At 38.1% G+C, this 20,343-nt stretch overlaps 1 protein-coding gene across 3 annotated transcripts in view; it reads left to right on the top strand.

The window, feature by feature from the left end:
* PAPPA2 (pappalysin 2) overlaps nt 1-20,343 on the top strand; it is a 280,044-nt gene that overhangs the window by 152,909 nt on the left and 106,792 nt on the right. For all 3 annotated transcript variants that reach the window (XM_060643580.3, XM_060643582.3, XM_060643581.3), the window contains one exon: nt 225-371. In XM_060643580.3, the coding sequence (XP_060499563.3) occupies nt 225-371 (147 nt within the window). The remainder of the gene's footprint in view (nt 1-224; nt 372-20,343) is intronic.

Raw genomic sequence — 20,343 nt, forward strand, 5'->3', positions numbered from 1 at the left:
TAGGCTGAGAGTTATCATGTGTGTTTTTCTACCCAGGTAAATTATATCTTGAGGTTAACAGAGAGCATCGAGGCATTCTTCTGCTTAGAGAAAAGTTTTCTGCCAATAGTGTGATCATTAGGCACTCAGAAAGAGAGGAAAACTTTGGTTTTGAGCTACAGAGTCATTGTATTTACTTCTCTCTCACCTTATACATTTAATTTTTGATTGAAATTACATTTCAGATTTGCACGTCATACCATCCAGATTTACCAGAGCACCGTCCTCTCACTGGCTGGTTTCCCTGTGTCACCAATGGAAACAGACCTCGGGATAAAAGGAGTGAGCAGACAGAAGGTAGCCTGGAGAGGGAGGAGGAGGTTTGGCTCAAAGTAAGTGAACCAAATGGTTGTTTGTGAAGGCTGTGGGTAGATTGTGTGTGTGTGTGTGTGCGCGCGCGTGTGTGTGTGTAAAGTGATATGTTGGATTGGCTTCTCGGGAAATTTCCTCTTGTTTTTCTCTGAGGTTTTATATTTTGGGTTTATTTTTCACCTCTTTTTGAATTTTGGGCTTCTTTCTTTGTAAGTCAACCCATTTACAAAGTGTAACATACACACAGAAATGTGCAAAAAATCAAAAATGCACAGATCAATACATTTTTAGAGAATGAACATCCTCTCTAACCACCACACAGATCAAGAAACAGAGTACGCCATCACCCCATAAATCACTCTTATTCCCCTTCTCAGTGATTTTACCACAGAGGTATCTACTCTTTTTAGTTCTATCGCCATAGACTATTGTGCCTGTTTTTGAACTTTATGTGAAGAACTTTACAGTACGTACTTCTTGTGTCTCATTCGTTCTTACTCCACATTTCATTTGCTAGAGTGCTGCTTCATTTAGCACTAGGGTTCATTTTCATTGCCACGTAGCATTCCAGTGTATGAGTACACCAAACTTGTGTGTCCATATTGATGAACGTTTGGGTTATTTCCAGCTTTTCTCTATGGTGTTACACATAGTTCTGCTATAAACATTTCTGTATTTCTTTTGGTGAACATATATAAACAGGTGGGTATATTTGGAACTGCTAGATCGTTGGTAGGCAGATGAGAAGCTTTAGTAGATAATTCCAAGTAATCTTCCATAGTGGCTGTACTCATTCATACTCCCACCAGAGGCTAATGAGTATTCCAGATGCTTCACATTTTCATCAGTACTTGATATTTCAAGCCTTAATTTTAGCCATTCTGTTTGGCATAGAAAGGTAGTAGCCCCTCCATCATGTCAGTTGGATTTATATGTTGCCTAATGAGTTTGGTCTTTTAAATATATATTGGCCATTTCTGTATACTTTTCTTTTTTTTTTTCTCTCTCTTGGAGGTTGTATTCAAATCTTTTGCTCAGTTTTGTAGGGTTGTCTGTCATTGTCTTCTTAATTTATGTGATTTCTTTACAATTCTCTGCTATGAATTAGAGCTCTCATAATTTCATAAGCAGTGAGCCCCTGAGAATACTCTACCTCCATTTACTGCTTCCTGGCTTTTTAAAGTTAATACGATTTAAAAATAGCTAAATATTTACCCTGCCCAATGCTCTTCAGGCCTTTCCATATTTCTATGCTTTCCTCATTTTTATTTAGCATGAAAAAGAAATTCCATCGTTTCTTTTTATGTGAGTGTGCTGGCAATGTATTCTTTCAGTTTTTGTGCGGTTGAAAGTATCTTTATTTGACATTCATTTTCCAAGGGTATCTTTGCTTGGTATATAGAATTCTAAGTGGCCAGTTGTTTTTGTTCATCACCTAAAGATGTTATCCCAGTGTCTTTTCACTTTCATACTTTCTTTGGAGAGTTAGCTATCAATCTGCTATATACAACTTTGAAGGCAATGTCTTTTACTCTGTGATGCTTTTAGTATATTCTCTTTGTGTTTTGTCTTCGGCACTTTTACTATGATGTTCCAAGGCCTGTTTTTCCTTTGTAGATATCTGGCTAACGGTTTGTCAACCTAATCCTAATAAAAGCTTGGATTAGGTTATGAAATAACCTGGTTATTTCATACTGGTATACCTTCTGTTTTACTAATCACAACTTTTATTCCATATAATTGGCTGTTAAACTGTTTATTACATTATTAATTTCAGTTATTGTAGTTTTAATTCTAGAATTATTATTTAACTTTTTGTATAGATTCTCATTTTGTTTGAAATTCTTTATCCTATAGTTTATTTTAAAAATATATTAATCCCTATAATTGTAAAGTCTGTGCCTGATAATACGAATAGCTTGGTGACCTGAGGTCTGTTTATGTTGACTGTTTCTTCTCTTTATTTTCATTCATTTAGTCTCATTTACTTTCATATTGAATAAAGTTTTAACTAAATATTATTGTAGAGATTGTGGCTAATGATATCTTCCTTTCAAGACCACTTACTTTTTTTTTAAACATGTAGTAAGATTTGGGAAAGAACATCTTAATCCAATCAGTAATGAAGATGACTCAAATTTCTGGGGTGCCTGAGTGACTCAGTCGGTTATGTGTCTGACTTTGGCTCAGGTCATGATCTCACAGTTTGTGAGTTCAAGCCCTGGGTTGGGCTCTGTGCTGACAGCTCAGAGCCTGGAGCCTGCTTTGGATTCTATGTCTCCCTCTGTCTCTGCCCCTCTCCTGCTTGCACTCTGTCTCTCTCTCAAAAATAAATAAACATTAAACAAATTAAAAATAAAAATGCTTCAAATTTCTGTATTAGTGAGCCCTGATATGTTTTTCCCCTTTTCCTTTTTTCGCCTTTTTAGGGGTCTCAAATAAAAGCTTGGATTAGGCCCTCCACCTGATAGTCTCTGAAGTACAATTTCTGTCTCCTCAGCAGTATGTGTCTGGTAAAAACTGTTTGGCTTTTTGGCCTCTCACCCACCAATTCCCGCTTAGTTTCTTATGCTCTTATTCTGCAGAGCTTAGAGTTTGAAAAATACCTCAATGGCAAAAGTGGCACAGAATGTGAGGTTCCTTTCAATGTGGTTTCTTGCTTTTCAAGTCTCTTCAGTCCTGATTGCTGTGGTTGCTCTCACATGTTTTCATACTTTTTTCTTTTTTGGAGCATCTGGATGGCTCAGTCAGTTGGGTGTCTGACTTCAGCTCAGGTCGTGATCACATGGCTTGTGGGCTTGAGCTCCGCATCAGGCTGTGTGCTGACAGCTCAGAGCCTGGAGCCTGCTTCAGATTCTGTGTCTCCCTCTCTCTCTGTCCCTCCCCTGCTTGTTTTCTCTCTCTCTTTCAAAATTAAATACACATTAAAAAAATAAAAAATTTTTCTTTTTACTTTATTCATATTTTATAATTATTCTTGACAGAAGTGTTTGTTCTATTATAAGCTATTTCCTCATAGCTAGAAGCAGAAGTCTCCAACTGGAATTCTTTTAATGTATGTCAGTTAACTACCATGTATATTTTATATTTTCGGTGTGCACCCTGTTTTTACTACAAATGATGTAGGGATATATATATGTGTATATATATATATATATACATATATATATATATATATATATATATGACAAAAATCACAAATATATTTGGGAGTTAATATATCAAACCTATTAATAAAATTTAGTTTTTACAAATCCACTTAATACCAAATAAATTAGGAAGTGATTTCTAAAAATAAGCTCATTGGGGATTTTTTCCGCAAGTTTTCTGAGGGCTATAGGATTTCTGACTCTTTATTTATTTATTTTTTTTAGTTTACTTTAATCTTGATTTGACACACACATATGATTTGCATGTAGTGGATCAGAGACAAATTTATTGCACAAGTGAGAAACAACTATACTGAAAAACGTTAGCCTTGAAAATATCTTTCCAAAATCCTTCATTTACTAAAATGCTACTTTCCCAACAAATTTCTCAATTTAGTCCTCGTTTACTGAGAACTTGTCTCTCTTAGTTTTCTTTGGTTTCATCTAATCTCAAACCAATACACCAAAATGTTAGGAATTTCTTTTATAAGGCAGAACATGTAAATTTTTATTATTTACAATAATAAGCACATTTTAAAAGCCACTATAGTTTACAAAGTGCATTCTCATGTGCTTTTTAGTTTGATCCCGGCAGTAGCTCTGAGTTTGGCAAAGTAGTTGTTTTCCTATTTTATAGATGAGAAAAATAAGAATTCGTCTCAAAGTGCTTTTTTTACATTACTCAAGAATCAAATGGTAAAACTGAAGATCAGACTCATGCCTCTTGACTGTGATCGCATGTTTATTCCTCTATACCATGTTGCCGTATTCAGTCAGCACGCGTTACGCACCTGTTATATGCCAGACCCAGAATTGAACACTGGGGATAAACATGAGAACATGACATGAGCAAGAAAACAAATTAAAACATGTGGAATTGGAAGGAAAGCCCTCTTGTCTTCTTTTGTTGATTTTCTTCTAAATTCTTCAAAGACAATGTATCCATGGACCTAATTCATAGGATTTATTAAGTGCATATTATAACTCGAGGTGCCATTGGGGGATAGAGAAAGAAACAGAGGGAATGATTCCTTCCAGAAAGTGCTTTGAATCTCAGCAATACAGACAACAAATGAAGCAATCTGAGAAGGAGGTGCTGTTTGGTTACACAGAGAGCCCATCAACATATGCAAAATCATATGTTCGTATTTATTTTCATGGCTGTTCTAAAATGTTCCCAATTTGGAATGGTCTCACTCAGGCTGGACTGGTTAGCAATCCTAACAGAAAGTAGTTAGGTATTTTAAATACAGTATGCTTATAGTATTTTGAATATAATATTTAAAACATCAATTATAAATTATAGACCACTGCTGGAAACATGTGCTATGTGAAGCCTTTGCTGTGTAAAACCTAAAGCCTATAAACCATTATTTCCTTCTTTTCTTTGTTTGGGTTCAACTAGCCAAACACTGAGTATGAATCTTCAACAGAAAATGTATTACATATTTAATTGATTGGATTTCAAAGAGTCTGTGATACCACACAGTGGTGTGGGGACGGTGGTGGTTGAGAAACACGTTTATTGATATTTTTTTCTGTTCCAGGTATCTTATTATTAATTTTCATACAAGCTCTCTATCAGAGATGTGATTTTACTCATTCTAAAAATGATTATCTGAAAACTCAGAGATGCTAAACATTTGGGATAACATAGTTAATAGAGATACAGATAAGATTCAGATTCAAATCCAGTTTATCCCAAAATGCCACGGTCCTTCCTCTATACCAGGAGCTGGTATAAAGAGCAAAATAGTAAATATTCTAGGGTTCATGGGCCATACAGTCTCTGTTACAACTACTTACAGCTCTGTTAACACTGCTGTTACAGAATGAAAGCAGCCACAGGCAGTATGTAAATGAACAAGCATAGCTGTGTTCTAATAAAATTATATGTAGGAACACTGAAATTTCATTTCATATAATTTTCACCTTATTCACATTGGTTTTCTTTGATTTTTTTTTCAACCATTGGAAAATGCAAAAGACATTCTTAGCTCACAGACCATACAAAACCAGGCAGTGGGTCAGATTTGGCCCATGGGTTATAGCGTGCCCACCTTCACTCTGGATCACGTGTCCAGTTCATGCTAAAGATGTTGATAGACACTTGCCTTATTTCCACCTCATAACAGGGCCAATTTTAATTCTACTCCATAAACATTGGCGAAAATGAATAGAATACTATACTATAGAGAAGTTCAAAGCTGAATGAGTCACCATCTTTATCCTCAAGGTACATACACTGCATGGCCATGTTGCACAAATACTCCAGAAGACAAAATGTCATCAAGTCATATCGTACAGATACAGTAACTACAAAACAGACTCAGAAGGACCTGGTGACTGGGCATAGAGAGATAGAGATAAACCTTGTCTCATTGAATTCCCCCATTTATCCCATCTTCCACACTCCTCTACACACATACACATACACACACACACACACACATTCTACGCCTTAATCATTTTAGTCATAACAGATTGCTTTCAGTACTGGAATACTCCAAGGTTTTCACATCTCCATAACCTTTCAGGTAGGGAGCTCGTGTTTTTCTTTCTCTGTAAGTGCTTTCTCTGTTTTGTGTCTCTGAGAAGCACATATTCATCTTCTAAGATTTAGCTCATGGATTATATCTTTTATAGTCTGACCTTTCCCGAACCTCTTGCCCAAGCCCCTCTTAGTGTAATCGGTAACTTCTTCCTATGCGCCTCCTCAGCAGACTCTTCCGTCACAGCGTTTGTATACTTTGCTGTTCTCCTTTCTCCGTCTTCATCTGATGAACTCTAGGAACTTGTGGGCAGTGACCATGTATAGTCATGGTTTTATGTCAGGCATTGAGCACAGAGCTTCCCTGTTGTAATCTTCAGAATGTTTGGCGATTGCTTGAATGAACGATGCCATGTTAGCTTTTGGCCTTGGCAATTGGGAGCGTAATGGTAACATAGTGGCACCCCCTCATCCATGTTTTCACTCTTGCAGTTTCCGTGACTGCAGTCAACTGCGGTTGAAAAGCAGGTGACCCTCCTCTGACACATCATCACAAAGTCAGTGGTAGCCTCAGGCTATGTCACAACGCCTGGGTCATTCACCTCACATGTCATCACGTAGACATTTTGTTATCTCACACCATCACAAGAAGAAGTACAATGATATTTTGAGAGAGAGTTATTCATATAATTTTTATTATAGTACATTGTTACAATAGTCCTATTTTATTATTAGTTATTGTTAATCCCTTACTGTGCCTAATCTATAAATTAAATGTCATCATTGGTATGATGTATAGGAAAAGACATAGTATAAATATAGGGTTTGGTACTATCTGCAGTTTCAGGCATCCCCTAGGGGTCCACTGGAATGTATCCGGTGACTGGGGGGAGGCTACTTATGACACAACACGGAGGTGCGTAAGTGGGACTGTGGGCTATGCTAGATTGAAAGGGGAGGAGACAGAGGCTAGAAACAGAGGCAGACTACCTCTTCCTCCAAAATTTTATAAAAGATGGGCTATAGTATGAGTGAAAACCACATCAAAAGAAATTTTTCAAAGATGGGGGGAAGTTTGATCATCTTCTTTGGTTGTGGCAGGTTGGATGCTTTAGGAGTAGATTCTGAGATGGAATTTAGGTGCTTGCTTCATCAGCACGTATACCAAAATTGAGATGGAACTTAGTGTGCCAGGTGTTTATTAAGGAGCGGCCTGGGTACCAACATCTGTGGAAAAGAAGGGAAGGAAGCGTGAGTGTGTGAAACGGAAAGTCGAGCAACCTCAGTGACAGCTTGACTGTCCTCTCCTGCAAAGAAATAATATGTATTATTACAAGGGACAAGTGGTAAGTGGAGTAATATGGCTGTAAGGTCCTTACACTATAGATAGTAATATTATTTGAATGTAGATTGTAGTAAGTTAGATATACATATTATAATCTCCAGAACAATCATTAAAAAATACACATATACACGAAGATTAATACAATGATAAAATAACTTGATTCACTCAAAAGAAAGCAGGAAAAGAGGAACGAAGAAACAGCTAATAAAAAACAAATACCCTCTGGCAGACTTAAAACTAAGGATGCTATTAATTACATTAAATTCAAATTGCCTAATAATGCCATGTAAAAGGTAGAGATTGTCAGTCTACATAACATGGAAAGAATTACATACCGTTTATGAAAACACACTTTATTATTTTTATTTAAAAAATTTTTAATGTTCATTTGTTTTTGAGAGAGAGAGAGAGGCCGTGTGAACAGGGGTAGGGGAGGGGCGAGAGAGAGGGAGACACAGAACTGGAAGCGGGCTCCAGGCTCCGCTCTGTGAGCACAGATCCCGACACAGGGCTCGAACTCATGAACTGTGAGATCATGACCTGAGCCAAAGTCCGACGTTTGGCTGAGCCACCCAGGCACCCCGAAAACACACTTTAAATACAAAGACATGCAGAATGAAAGTAAAAGTGAAAAATTGTATATCATGTGATCTCTAAGTGTAAGAAAATTTCTGTGCTATGTTAGTATCTGACAAAATAGAGTGTTACCGGAGGAAAATAGGGATAGAGTGTTAGTATCTGACAAAATAGAGTGTTACCAGAGGAAAATAATGGTAAGTGGGTCAATTTATCAAAAATGCTGAACAATCTTAATTGTTATAAAATTGAATCACCTAAGAACAGAGCCTCAAAGGAAATGAATTAAAAGTTGACAGAACTAATAGACAAATAGCCAAATTCATAATAATAATTGGAGATTTTTATCATATCTCTCTGTAAATCGTTGATATAACAAACAGACAAAAAAATCAGGACAAGTGTGTAAGATTTAAAGGTCATTATCAGGTATCTTGATCTACTTGACATTCGTAGAAACACTACACTCAGCAACTGCAGAATGCACGTGGTATGTTCACCAAAATAGGCTATATACTAGGCCATAAAATAAGTCTTAGCGAATCTGTAATGATTGTAGTCATACAGAGTACATCCTCTGACCTTTACAGGACTAGATTTGAAATGAATAACAATATGTCTAGGAGATGTGCAATTTTTTGGTAGTCAAGCAGTATATTTCTAAATAATCCATAGGTCAAAGAAGGTTTTCTGGGGAAAATTAGAAAATATTTTGAGCTGAATGATAATGAAGCAACATTTCAAAATGTATGAGATATGATTAAAATAGTACTTCCAGGGAGATTTATAGCTTTATATGTCTCTGTTTGAAAAATAAGCAGTATAAAATTAATAATCAAAGTTTCCACCTAAATTAGGAAAAGATCAAATTAAAGTCAAAGTAAAAATGTAAAGGAACTAACAGAGAAAGAGGCGCAAAGTAGCAAAAACTCCTGTATCACCATTGTTATTTTACTTTCTCTGGAAATAGCAGCCAATGCTAGACTTTGAATTTTATACTTTCTGAGCTATAAAAGAAATGAAACGATAAAATGCGAAAGGGGGAAATAAAATTCAAATTATTTCCCCAGAAATTAAGTTGATACCTGAAAAGAGGAAACAACCCCCAAATTATTTCATTTAGTATCATAGTTTAATACGAAATTAAGATGAAAGCAAATATGCTAATTTTTAAATAGCAGTCAAAGAGAAAACATGATTAAAGAAAATAGTTCCTTTACAATAGCACTGAAGGTAGTAAAATATCTAGGAGTAAATGTAAAAAAAAAAGAGGAAATGGAAAGATCTGTATGAAGAAGACACATGAAAGCTTGAAAAATGAAGAGTCACAAACTGGTCTTGTACAGAAAGACTCAATATCCTATGAAGGTCGACTCTCCCTAAACCCCAGACTTTGCAGAATCCCAATAAAAATTCTCACGAAGTACTTTTAAGGAAAGACAAAGCTGATATTAATGTTTTTATGGAAATTTTACAAAAGTTTAATGGGGAAGGAGGCCTGACTCTGTCAAACATCAAAATATACCATGAAGTTATAATGGTTAAAATATCAACAAATAGACAAATCAGTGGAACCAGATGGCTCAGAAATACACTGAAAGAGAGAGACATCTATGTCAGCATGTGGACTTGAAATTAAAGTTGATACTTCCAAGACAAATGAAAATAGTGGATTCATTTCCACATATCCATGCATAAACATAATATTATCTAATTACCTAAAATGAGTAAATCTGATGTGAACAAAGTGATATCGTGATATTGGGCATTATTAGTGAGGTGGAGCATCCCTTTACAAAAATAACTGTCAGCCATTTCGTGTTCCTCTTCTATTAATTGTTGTGTAGATAAATCTATTAGTTTTTTCTAAGATTGCAAACATATTTTTTACTTTCTTACAGTTTTGCCTTTTGAAGTTTAGCATTCAACCTATTGAAATTTGTTTTTGTATTTAGAATAAGTAGGGCTCCCCTTTTTTCCTCCTATATATGAGAAGCCAATTTTTAATCGCAACCATTAAAACATTCCATCCTTGCCCTGATGATCTGAAGTGCCACGTTAATTATATACTAGTTTCTGGAATAGACTTTGCTACATAAGCATAACTCGTAGGGCACGTCCCCACCTTCTTCCGCTTTTGCACATTTAAAAAAATTGAGTTAGCTATTCATTATTCATGAGCACTTATTTTCCATATAAATTTTAGAATAAGCCTTAGATTCTTTCTTCTGCCTCTTGAAAAACATACTGGTATATGTGAGCCGACCTTAATCAAACACTTGATACATGTCAATTGATAGGATCATATGAGTTTTCTTGTTTGATCTATCATTATGTTGAATCATATCGATAAGTTTTTTTTTTTAGATATCAAGTTACTTTTGTCTTTGTGGAGTGAACCTGCTTGATTATTATATATTTTAAATATGCTCTTGGATTTTATTGGTTAATCTTTTGCTTTGGATTTTTGCACTTGTATTTATATAAGGAATTAGTTTGTTCCTCTTTTGAATATTCACATTACACAAGCCTCATAAAATTGATTGAGAAGTTTTCCTTCTTGTAGTTTCTGAAACCATCTGTATAAAATAAGGATTATCTATTCCTTCAAAATTAACCCACCTGTAAAACCAATTGGGTTTGGGGTTTTTTTCTTGAGGAAATATTTATGTTTGTCATTTAACTTCCTTTGAATTTTATTAATATGTTCAATTTCTCCTTTCCAATTTTGGACAATGGGAGATTTCCATACATTTACTAATTTCTTCCACGTGTTCAAATTTCATGCTGATAGTTGTTCGTAATGTATTTTTATTTTGTCTCATCTCTGTCTTAGCTATAGTTACCCCTCCTTTTATATTGTATGTTTTTAAGCCTTCTGATTTCTCCTCTTCACTCTCTTGATTACTCATGTCTGGGTTTCTTCAAAGAACAATTTCTACTTTTGTTCATTTTCCTCTTCTTTCTAGTCACGGTTCTCCAAGTCATGGATTTCTGTCTTTATCTTTATTATTTCCTCTCTCCCTGTTATTCTGGATTCATACTGATGTTCTGTTTAGCTTCCTGTGTCAAACACTTGGATAATTTGTTTTCACTGTTCCCTAATGTTTCCCTCTAGGTAAACTTTGATTTTACCCAATAAATGCTTTGATTTTAGCCAATAAATGTTGACATATAGGGCTTTCATCATTGGTCTACCCTAAGTATTTTGTAATAACTCATAACATCTTTTTAAAATCATGGATTCTTAATAGCATTTTATTTGTTTGTTTCTAGCATTGAGTTTTAGAGGATAACAACTTTTATGGTGCCAGCTCTGTCATTATTAAAGGGTTTTTTTTTCCTTCCTCTCTTGGTCCTACATTTTATTAGGAAGCACTTAAAGAATGAGCATCCATTCATTCAGAAATTAAGGACCAGTCTGTATTAGAAATGTGTGCTCTCTATTAGCTGGTCCAAAAAGTATCTACCACTCTTCCCATTTATTCTTTCTCTCTTCCTCTTTATATACAAACACCTACAAAATCATTTCTTCTTCTTTTCTTTTTTTTTATTTCTCTGTTCTTCTTTCTTTTATCTCTTCATTTTTTTGAAGTTGTGCATTCTTGTATCTTGCTGATTTGGGCTTTTTGAAAAAAAGTATTTCAAATCAACAATGAAGAATTTTTTAATATAAGTAAGTCCTACGCTATGTTCAAGGCATATTTATACTAAAGAAATTCTTTATTGTTTCTGATATTCAAATTTAAGTGAACATCTTGTTAAGTTTTGTTTGCTTTTGCTAAATTTGGCAACACTTTTTTTAATTTAATTAGTTGAATACTAATCCTCTATTTAGAGATGACTTCAACCATCCAGAAAACTGTCCAGATTTCATTATTTAGCAAAAAAGAAAAACTCATATATAGAAGGCATCAAGCCTAATCATTACTTTGGATTCTTTGACGTTTTGTTCATAGGAAAGTGGTTAGATCTCTTTGTTAAAGCCTATTTACCTTACCTAGAATTTTAATAATATTAATTTTCTGACTTTTCAATCTGCTACAGAAAAGGAGCAACAAATCAGTAGAGGAGATAGAAACTGGGAGAAGACCTGTACCCAGAGGAGCAGTATTATAAGCCCTATTTTTACCACTAGTCAGTCAAATAACCTTATATAAATCATACAGCCTTCTTGGACATCAATTTTATTAGCTTTAAAATGAGGTATTTGGGGGCACCTGGGTGGCTCAGTCAGCTGAGCATCCAACTCTTGATTTCGGCTCAGGTCATGATCTCACAGTTGGTGAATTCAAGACCCACATCAGGCTCCATGCTGACAGTGCAAGGCCTGCTTGGGATTCTCTCACTCTGCCTCTTCCCCCACTCATGCTCTCTCTCTCTCTCTCTCTCTCTCCCCCTCCATCCCTCCCCGCCCCCTCTCTGTCTCTGTCTCAAAATAAATAAATAAACTTTTAAATTGAGGCGTTTGGACTAGATGATTCCTTCCAGTCTGTATTTTTTTTATTTTTATTTTTTCAATATATGAAGTTTATTGTCAAGTTGGTTTCCATACAACACCCAGGGCTCATCCCAGAAGGTGCCCTCCTCAATACGCCTCAGCCACCCTCCCCTCCCTCCCACCCCCCATCAACCCTCAGTTTGTTCTCAGTTTTTAAGAGTCTCTTATGCTTTGGCTCTCCTCCACTCTATTTTCATTTAAGCTTGATGGTGAACTTAAAAAAGAAAGAGATAATAAATATGAATAACAGAAGAATTCCAGTTGTAGGCTACCAAATGCTAAGAGCAAAGAGAAGTATATCTGCTGATACCTTTAGAGCTTTGCTACTCACAATGTGGTTGGCATCCAGAAGCATCCGCATCACTTGAGAGATAGGTAGGACTGCAGAACCTCAGCTCTACTAAATCAGAATTGGCATTTTAAAACAAGACCCTCAGGCGATCTGTAGGTACGTTAAAGTTTGGAGAGCACTGCCTTATAGGGTTGTTATCCTAGCATTCAGGAAAATAATTGATGTTCAAAATGAGGCCTCCAATTTACCAAGTAAAAATTCGGTTAAGTACAGGATTCCCTAGTGAAGAGGCCAGGAGCATTTATAATAGGTATTAGAATTATTTCTGTACACACCGCTGACATTTCTAAACAGGTCTTGCCTTTCAAAAGAAAACCTGTTTAGAAAATCAGTCTGTGTGGATCCCTGCCTTCCCTGGGAATCCTGCAAAAACAAAGGTGACTACGTATAACACGATTTTCATTTCCACCAGAGACTAGCCTGGTGCACTGAAAGAGGAACTTCATTTCCCAGTGGCTCAACAGTTTCTCCCCAGAAGGAAAAGCACCCATTTTCCACTTTCCTGTCTGATTGCTACTTCTGTAACTTTTCATTGCTTTGACACGGAAGCTTTTTCACACCCTTGACGCAACATCTTATCCGACTCGAAGTGACATGAGTAATTGGGATGGCGATCTTTCTCAACGGGGTGTGGGGAGGCTTGCCTGGCTCCAGAGTGCGCTCCTTCATTCCCTCACTTACACATTCTTGTTCCCAAGAGAAGCTTCTCCACATGCATTCCATAACACCTTCCCTCATTCTCAGTTTGTCTTGTGTGGAGTGTCCCCAGGATTCAGAGTCTGAGGCAAAGATTTGATGCAAGTTTATCGAGAACTTTTCCTAAGATCAACACTTGTTGGGGGAGTGAAAGAACTAGAAAGTAGTGAGAGAGGAGGGCTGTGAGACGGCCGTGTGACAGCGTCGGCATCCCACACGGAGCTGGATGGCCCTCAGAGTTCTCCTACCCGTACACCACTCACTCCTATCAAAAGGCCACTGGACGTGGGTTTCTTCTCTCTCCAGCCTCCCCAGAAGAGTGCCATGAGCTTGTAGGGTCGTTCTTCCTTGGAGGGCAGTTTCCAGAAGGAGACTTTGCCGTGGGTTGAGTGCTCCGTCATGAAGGAGGTGGTCTCACAGTGTCTCCCAGATTTCACAGTGGACCCCCACACCGCAGTATCCACCACAGATTTGGTTTCCCTCTTTCTGAGCCCCCTTCTGGGTTGCACGGGCTCTTCTAACACAGAGTCTCTGCAGACTTAGCCCTGGTGTCTAAAATCACAGATGAGGAAATGCTGTTAGAAGGAAGGGAGACAACAAGCTGATTCTGATCTGAGTCCTTCCATTAACTTGCCGAGTCACACATTTCCAAATGTCTCCCCCTGGCTGGTGGGGGGTCATAATGGTGCTCCCTCTTCATTTCCCAAAATGACAACTTGACTTCACGCTTCCAAAAAGAGAATCACATAAGCCCATAGTGTTTATAGCCGTACTTGTACTATGAAGGAATATAACATAGGATATCAGCTGAGTTTTGACCAAAGCAAGGGAGACAGGCTTGGATGTGGGAAGGAAGTCAAACCAGGTTCAAAACTGTTTCCCATTCTGACTCACATCGTCACATATGGAGACTACTGAGACAGGTCAGTGGCAAGATGCTAGTTGCCTCACAGCCTCCCTTCCTCTGTTAGATTTGGATGTCAGGTAAGATCCCCTGAAACTGTGAGAATTAATCTCTCTGCCCCGTCAAATTTCTTAAGTCTACAAAGGTAGCAATATTATTAGGGTGGGCCATATGAAATTGCCAACATTTGATAATTTTTCATCTACAAAAAAGGCATATGGTTCAACCAATAGTGCAAGCACTTTTTATCTATTTATTAAAAAAAATTTTTTATAGGGGTGCCCAGGTAGCTCAGTCGGTTGAGTGACCGACTTCGGCTCGGGTCATGATCTCACAGCTTGTGGGTTCGAGTCCCACATTGGGCTCTGTGCTGACAGCTCGGAGCCTGGAGCCAGCTTCGAATTCTGTGTCTCCCTCTCTTTCTGCCCCTAACCCACTCACATTCTGTCTCTGTCTCTCTCAAAAATAAATAAGCACTTAAAAAAATTAAAAAAAAATTTATAATGTTTATTTATTTTTGAGAGAGAGAGAGAGAGAGAGAAGAGAAGAAGTGTGGGTGGGGAGGGGCAGAGAGAGAGGGAGACACAGAATCTGAAGTAGACTCCAGGATGTGAGCCATCAGCACAGAGCCTGATGCGGGGATTGAACCCACGAACCGTGAGATCATGACCTGAGCCGAAGTTGGACGCTTAACCAACTGAGCCACCCAGGCACACCAATAGTGCAAGCATTCTTAATATGATTTCTGTTGACCCCTAATTGGACTACAAATAGCTTTTAAAGGGTTCTCGTAGCTTTCAGAAATTGTGGGAATTTCCCAAATTGTGGGAAACTTTTATGCCTAAGTGTTTGTGTGACTTCATTTTGGGGGAAAATGATGTTTTCCCCATTTTTGTTGACGAGTGTCAACAAATTTTATTACGAGTTTGTGACTTCCTGCTCACCCCAAATTAAGAAGCATTGGGTAGTCAAAAGAATACAGAACTTGAAGGTGGGGAAACCCAAATTCCTACCTCTCTAGACTTTAGCTAGAGGAAATCACTTAACCTCCTCAAAACCTACTTTCCACTTCTATGATATGACTTTTGGTATACTGGGGATTATAGTACAAAAATCTCCAATAGGAATAAAAACCCAAGGAACTTTATGGAGGCTCCAGCAAAGCATGTGAGCATACTTGGAACGCTGTAAAGTGCTATACAAAGAGAATGTAGTGTCCTGTTCAAGGGCCTCCCCTGTCTCTCTGGAATCAGGATGTGCCATAGAGGAGTGAAAAGGAAAGGCGCAGAAAAAATAACAACCCAGTAACTAACCAAAAGCATTTAAAAACCTCAGCGAAGATTCTTTTCAAGTTTGTGGTATAGTTTCAGGGTCTGCTATCCAGTGACCACCACAAAGGATGACCTGGAAGTCGAAATGCTTGGCTTGGGAGTATTACTGAGTGTGTCTGTACCCAGTAGGCAGATTGAAGAGGGGTTTCTTAAGCCCAAACAGTTCTTCACTACGGAACATTCTTTCAATCTTACCCTTCACCAGTGGCCAGAAGTTAGATCCAGTAGTTAATGTGAAGGCTTTGGATGAAAAAGCCATTGAGTGTGGTGGACTGGTTTTCCATGTCTGTATGCGAGTCAGTATCTGTCTGTCTGTCTCTCCAATCTGTTTCTCTAGTTCAGAGTATTTTGCAATGGATTCACTGAGCTCATTTCACTGGCAGTCCCTCTATCTTGAACACCATTCCTTCAGTCCTGAGAATCCCTTGCTTTTCTAAAAGATTCTGCCTCCTTTCTGACATCTAGCTCTAGTTTTTCTTCATAAGAGCTAAGTTCAAATTAATCTTATATTGCTAATGTAATACAAGAATGCAATCTCCTTGCTAAAATGAATAATACAGTATTACAGATGAAGCTAATAATCCCCTTGACCTCTTAGCGTCTTGGATTTTTCTCTTGGGGTGTGCCTGGTGCTCATTTTAGATCTGGATAGTTCTCCAGGAGGTGAACTATCTGGTACCCTTTATCCTGAAGGGGAAGCTGTTCACATAATGCATTTGGTGTGGTGATTAAAGAAGTGTCCCACCATAGTGGCAAAAGTGACACAGGGGTAGAACAAGTAGAACTTCATGTTGCCCACGTACCTGTTCCAGCCGATACCTAGCTTTTATATCTAGGAACATACAACTCATTATGTATTTTGTATGAAGTGAAAATAGTGTGGACTATAATACTATATTAAAATAGCTGTGATTTAGCTGTGGGAAAAGCAACTTTTAAAAATATCTTTGGGGCGCCTGGGTGGCTCAGTTGGTTGGGCAGCTGACTTCGGCTCAGGTCACGATCACACAGCTCGTGAGTGAGTTCGAGCCCCATGTCGGGCTCTGTGCTGACAGCTCAGAGCCCGGATCCTGCTTCGAATTCTGTGTCTCCCTCTCTTTCTGCCTCTTCCCCACTCACGCTCTGTTTCTCTCTCTTTCTCAAAAACAAGTAAACATTAAATTTTTTTTTTAAATATCATCTTTGGTGCTTAACATCACCCATCATCAAGGAGAGGCAAATCAAAAACACAATAAGGTATCACTTTATGCTTGTCAGAATGGCTAGAATCAAAAAGACAAATAACAAGTATTGGCGAGGATGTGGAGAAAAAGGAAACCTCGTACGCTCTCGGTGGGAATGCAAGTTGATGCAGCCACTGTGGAAAACAGTATGGAGGTCCCTCAAAAAATTAAAAACAGAAACATCATACAATCCAGTAATTCCACTAATGGGTATTTTCTCAAAGAAAATACTAATTTGAAAAGATATATGCGCCCCTATGTTCATTGCAGCATTATTTAAAATAGCCAAGATATGGAAGCATCCCAAGTGTCCATTGGATAGATGAATGGATAAAGAAGATGTGGTATATAAATACAATGGAATATATCTCAGCCATAAAAGAGAATGAGATCTTGCCTTTGCAACAACATGGGCGGACCTAATGGTTTAATGCTAGGGGAAATAAGCCAGTCAGAGAAAGACAAATACCGTATGTGGAATTTAAGAAATTCCACAAAACAAATAAAGAAGCAAAGGAAAAAAGGAGGGAAACTAAAAAACCAGACTCTTCAATACAGAGAACAAACAGGTGGCTGCCGGAGGGGTGGTGGGTGGATGGGTGAAGATAAAGGGGATTAAGAGGCATAAACTTCCAGTTACAAAACAAATAAGTCACAGCGATGAAAAGTACAGCATAGGGAATATAGTCAATAAGATTGTGAAAATGTCGTTTGGTGACAGATAATGACTAATGTATCGTGAGCACTGAGTAATGGGTGGCGTTGTTCAATCATGTGTTGTATGTTTGAAACTAATGTAACACTGTATGTTAAGTATACTTCAATGGAAGTCATCATCTTTAAGTAAGGAATACACCTTTATTATTCTAATTATACTGTCAATTTTAGAAGTTTCTTTGTCAACATGTGTGCACAGCAAAGTAGGTTTTTGATAAACACATATTGAACTGAATTTTTGAAAAGTCTATTGAAAGAGTTTTATATATATATATATATATATATATATATATATATATATATACACACATATATATATACACACACACATATATATATATATATGATGTATTTTTCATGGATTCCATTTATAGAGATATATTCTGTATCAAAAGCCTTGATATCACCAGTGTCTATAGAAGTAGAACCTGGAATACCAATTCACATTTCTACATGTGCCAATTTAAAATAGCATACGTGAAATTTTTCAGCCAGCAGATTTTGGAAAAGCATAATTCCCCGTGCACTAAAATATATAGGTGTATGTTTAATTTTGAAATTTTATTCTTTACTCTCATCTTTCTGAAGTATCAACAAAATAAAACACACTTCTCTTTGGAAATAAGAATTATTTCGTGAATTAATTTATGAACATTGAGTTCTTAACTAGATGAGAGCCACGGTCTAATCCTTATAATAGCCTCACGAGACAGGTAGTAAGTCTGTGTTTGGGATGTGCAAAAGAGGAACTTTAGGCTCAGAGGGGAGAGATGGACTGCTTGGATTTAACCAGCTAGTAAAGATGGAGCTAAGAGTCACTGAAGTTTCTGCCTGGCACCCCTCTCTCCAGAATGGTGAACTTACTTGGGTCTTTTCATCCTGGCTCAGGTTGGTGGGTATGCGCGTATGTGCACATTCAAGCCGGTCTCTGCTTTAGAGGCTCCAATAGTTGTAGGAGAGTTCATACTTTCTTCACGTCTATGGCTGCTGTGGGGCATATTCGGTATTCAGATGAAAACAAAGTTCGGTTACCTCTCCTGTGTCACTGGGAGAGGAAATGCCTCCGATTCAGTGTCTTGTACTCCGATCAAACCCTTGTCTCTTTTTGCTTTGTGTATCCCAACATTCCTGTGCCCGTGTCTCCTTTGTAAGTCTTACCTGTGGTTTCCTACTTAAGCCATGGCCTAGAATTCCTGGCATAGCCCTTCCCACAAATCACAGCACAGAGACACTGCCACCAGGAGCAGGCTGTAAGGTTCAAAGTGATTTGGTTCAAAGACCCTTAGAGCAAGGAGGCACATTGCCAGGAGATACAAAATGAGTTGGAGGTTTTGGGCATGGGCCCTCAGGACAGAGAAATCCACACCATGAGACCTGCCCCAACTAATTAGTTTCAGGTGGGTGGTGTCTATTTTGGGGCCCAACAGAAGGTGGGAAGACTGAGCGCCCCTGTTCCTTCTTGAACCCACCCCACTCTTCCAGTCTGAGGCCTACAGAGGTAAAGCCACCATGTACTTGTTTGGACTCCGTCTGTTCCTGGCTCAGGAAACAACCCAGAACTTTTTTCCAGTACTCAGGTCTCTTTTGTGGTGTAGGAAAAGGAAGAGGTTGTGGGAGTTCCCAAGGGACTTTGATGTCCTTTGCCGCTGAAGTTGAGGGCTTTGCGTTAGGCTCTTGGTTACCTTATGGTATGTTTCATGTCTAGCCCTCATCCAGCCAGGGACAAAGGACCTCGTATTGCAAGCTCTAACCTATGGGTCTGGATGTTTCTTAAGTTATAAAGGAATATTTATTACTTCAAAGAGGGGAAATGAGAAGGGGGAAAAGACACTGTAAAAAGAGAGTGTGGCTGGTCTTTGCCTAAAAGGAGGAGAGGAAGAAGGGAGAGCTGTGTTGCACTGACCACTGCAAATCATAAAATCACCCTAATTGAGCCAGCAGTGCAAACGGACACTCTATAAACACACCAGCAAGACTCGGGAAAAATCAGCCTGCATACAAGGAAGAATTCTTGGTAAAATGGAAAACATGTTTTACTCTCCTCCTCCCCATTTTTAGAAGAGGTAGGTCCCCGCCAGTGGATACACCTTGCTTTTACCCTGAGGACAGTTGTCCTGGAGCTTCATTGCCCTTGGAACCAGATAAAAAGCTACAGAAATGCACACAGAACACTGTAAGGTCCAGCACCAGAATCTAGTGATGTAGCCATCATGGAATACCAGGCAAGGTAGGGATTTACGATCAATAGAAATTCAGCATAATATTGAGCTAAAGGACATAAAGCAAAACTGGAATTGCTGCATCAAATAATTTCAACGTGGAAAATAAGCCCTCCCGGTCATCCCCCGAACTCTAAGGTGTTTTCTTTTTTGATTAAAGGATTTTCACGGACGAAACTCCCATAGTTTACTTTGGAAGACAGTTATATTGTTAATCAGCCTAACCATCTAGGAATATTCTTTATAAATAACTGAATATCCTAGGCCTCGGTGTTGGCTTATTTTTCAGCCATCGGTAGAGTTGGGCATATACGCTTGGGGCAACAGCAAAACTTCATCAGAGCAGACGGTTCATCAGCTTCTAGTCTCAGAAACCATAGACTCCACAGTAGCCTCTAAGGTCATAGTTTGCGTGCTAAGTGAGACGTTCGGATAAGAAGTTTAGGGGGAAGACAGGGTGATGGGGAAGGAAGAACTATGTTTGGAGC

The sequence above is a fragment of the Panthera onca genome, chromosome F1, assembly GCF_046562875.1.
Source record: "Panthera onca isolate mPanOnc1 chromosome F1, mPanOnc1 haplotype 2, whole genome shotgun sequence".
Taxonomy (NCBI): Eukaryota; Metazoa; Chordata; class Mammalia; order Carnivora; family Felidae; genus Panthera; species Panthera onca.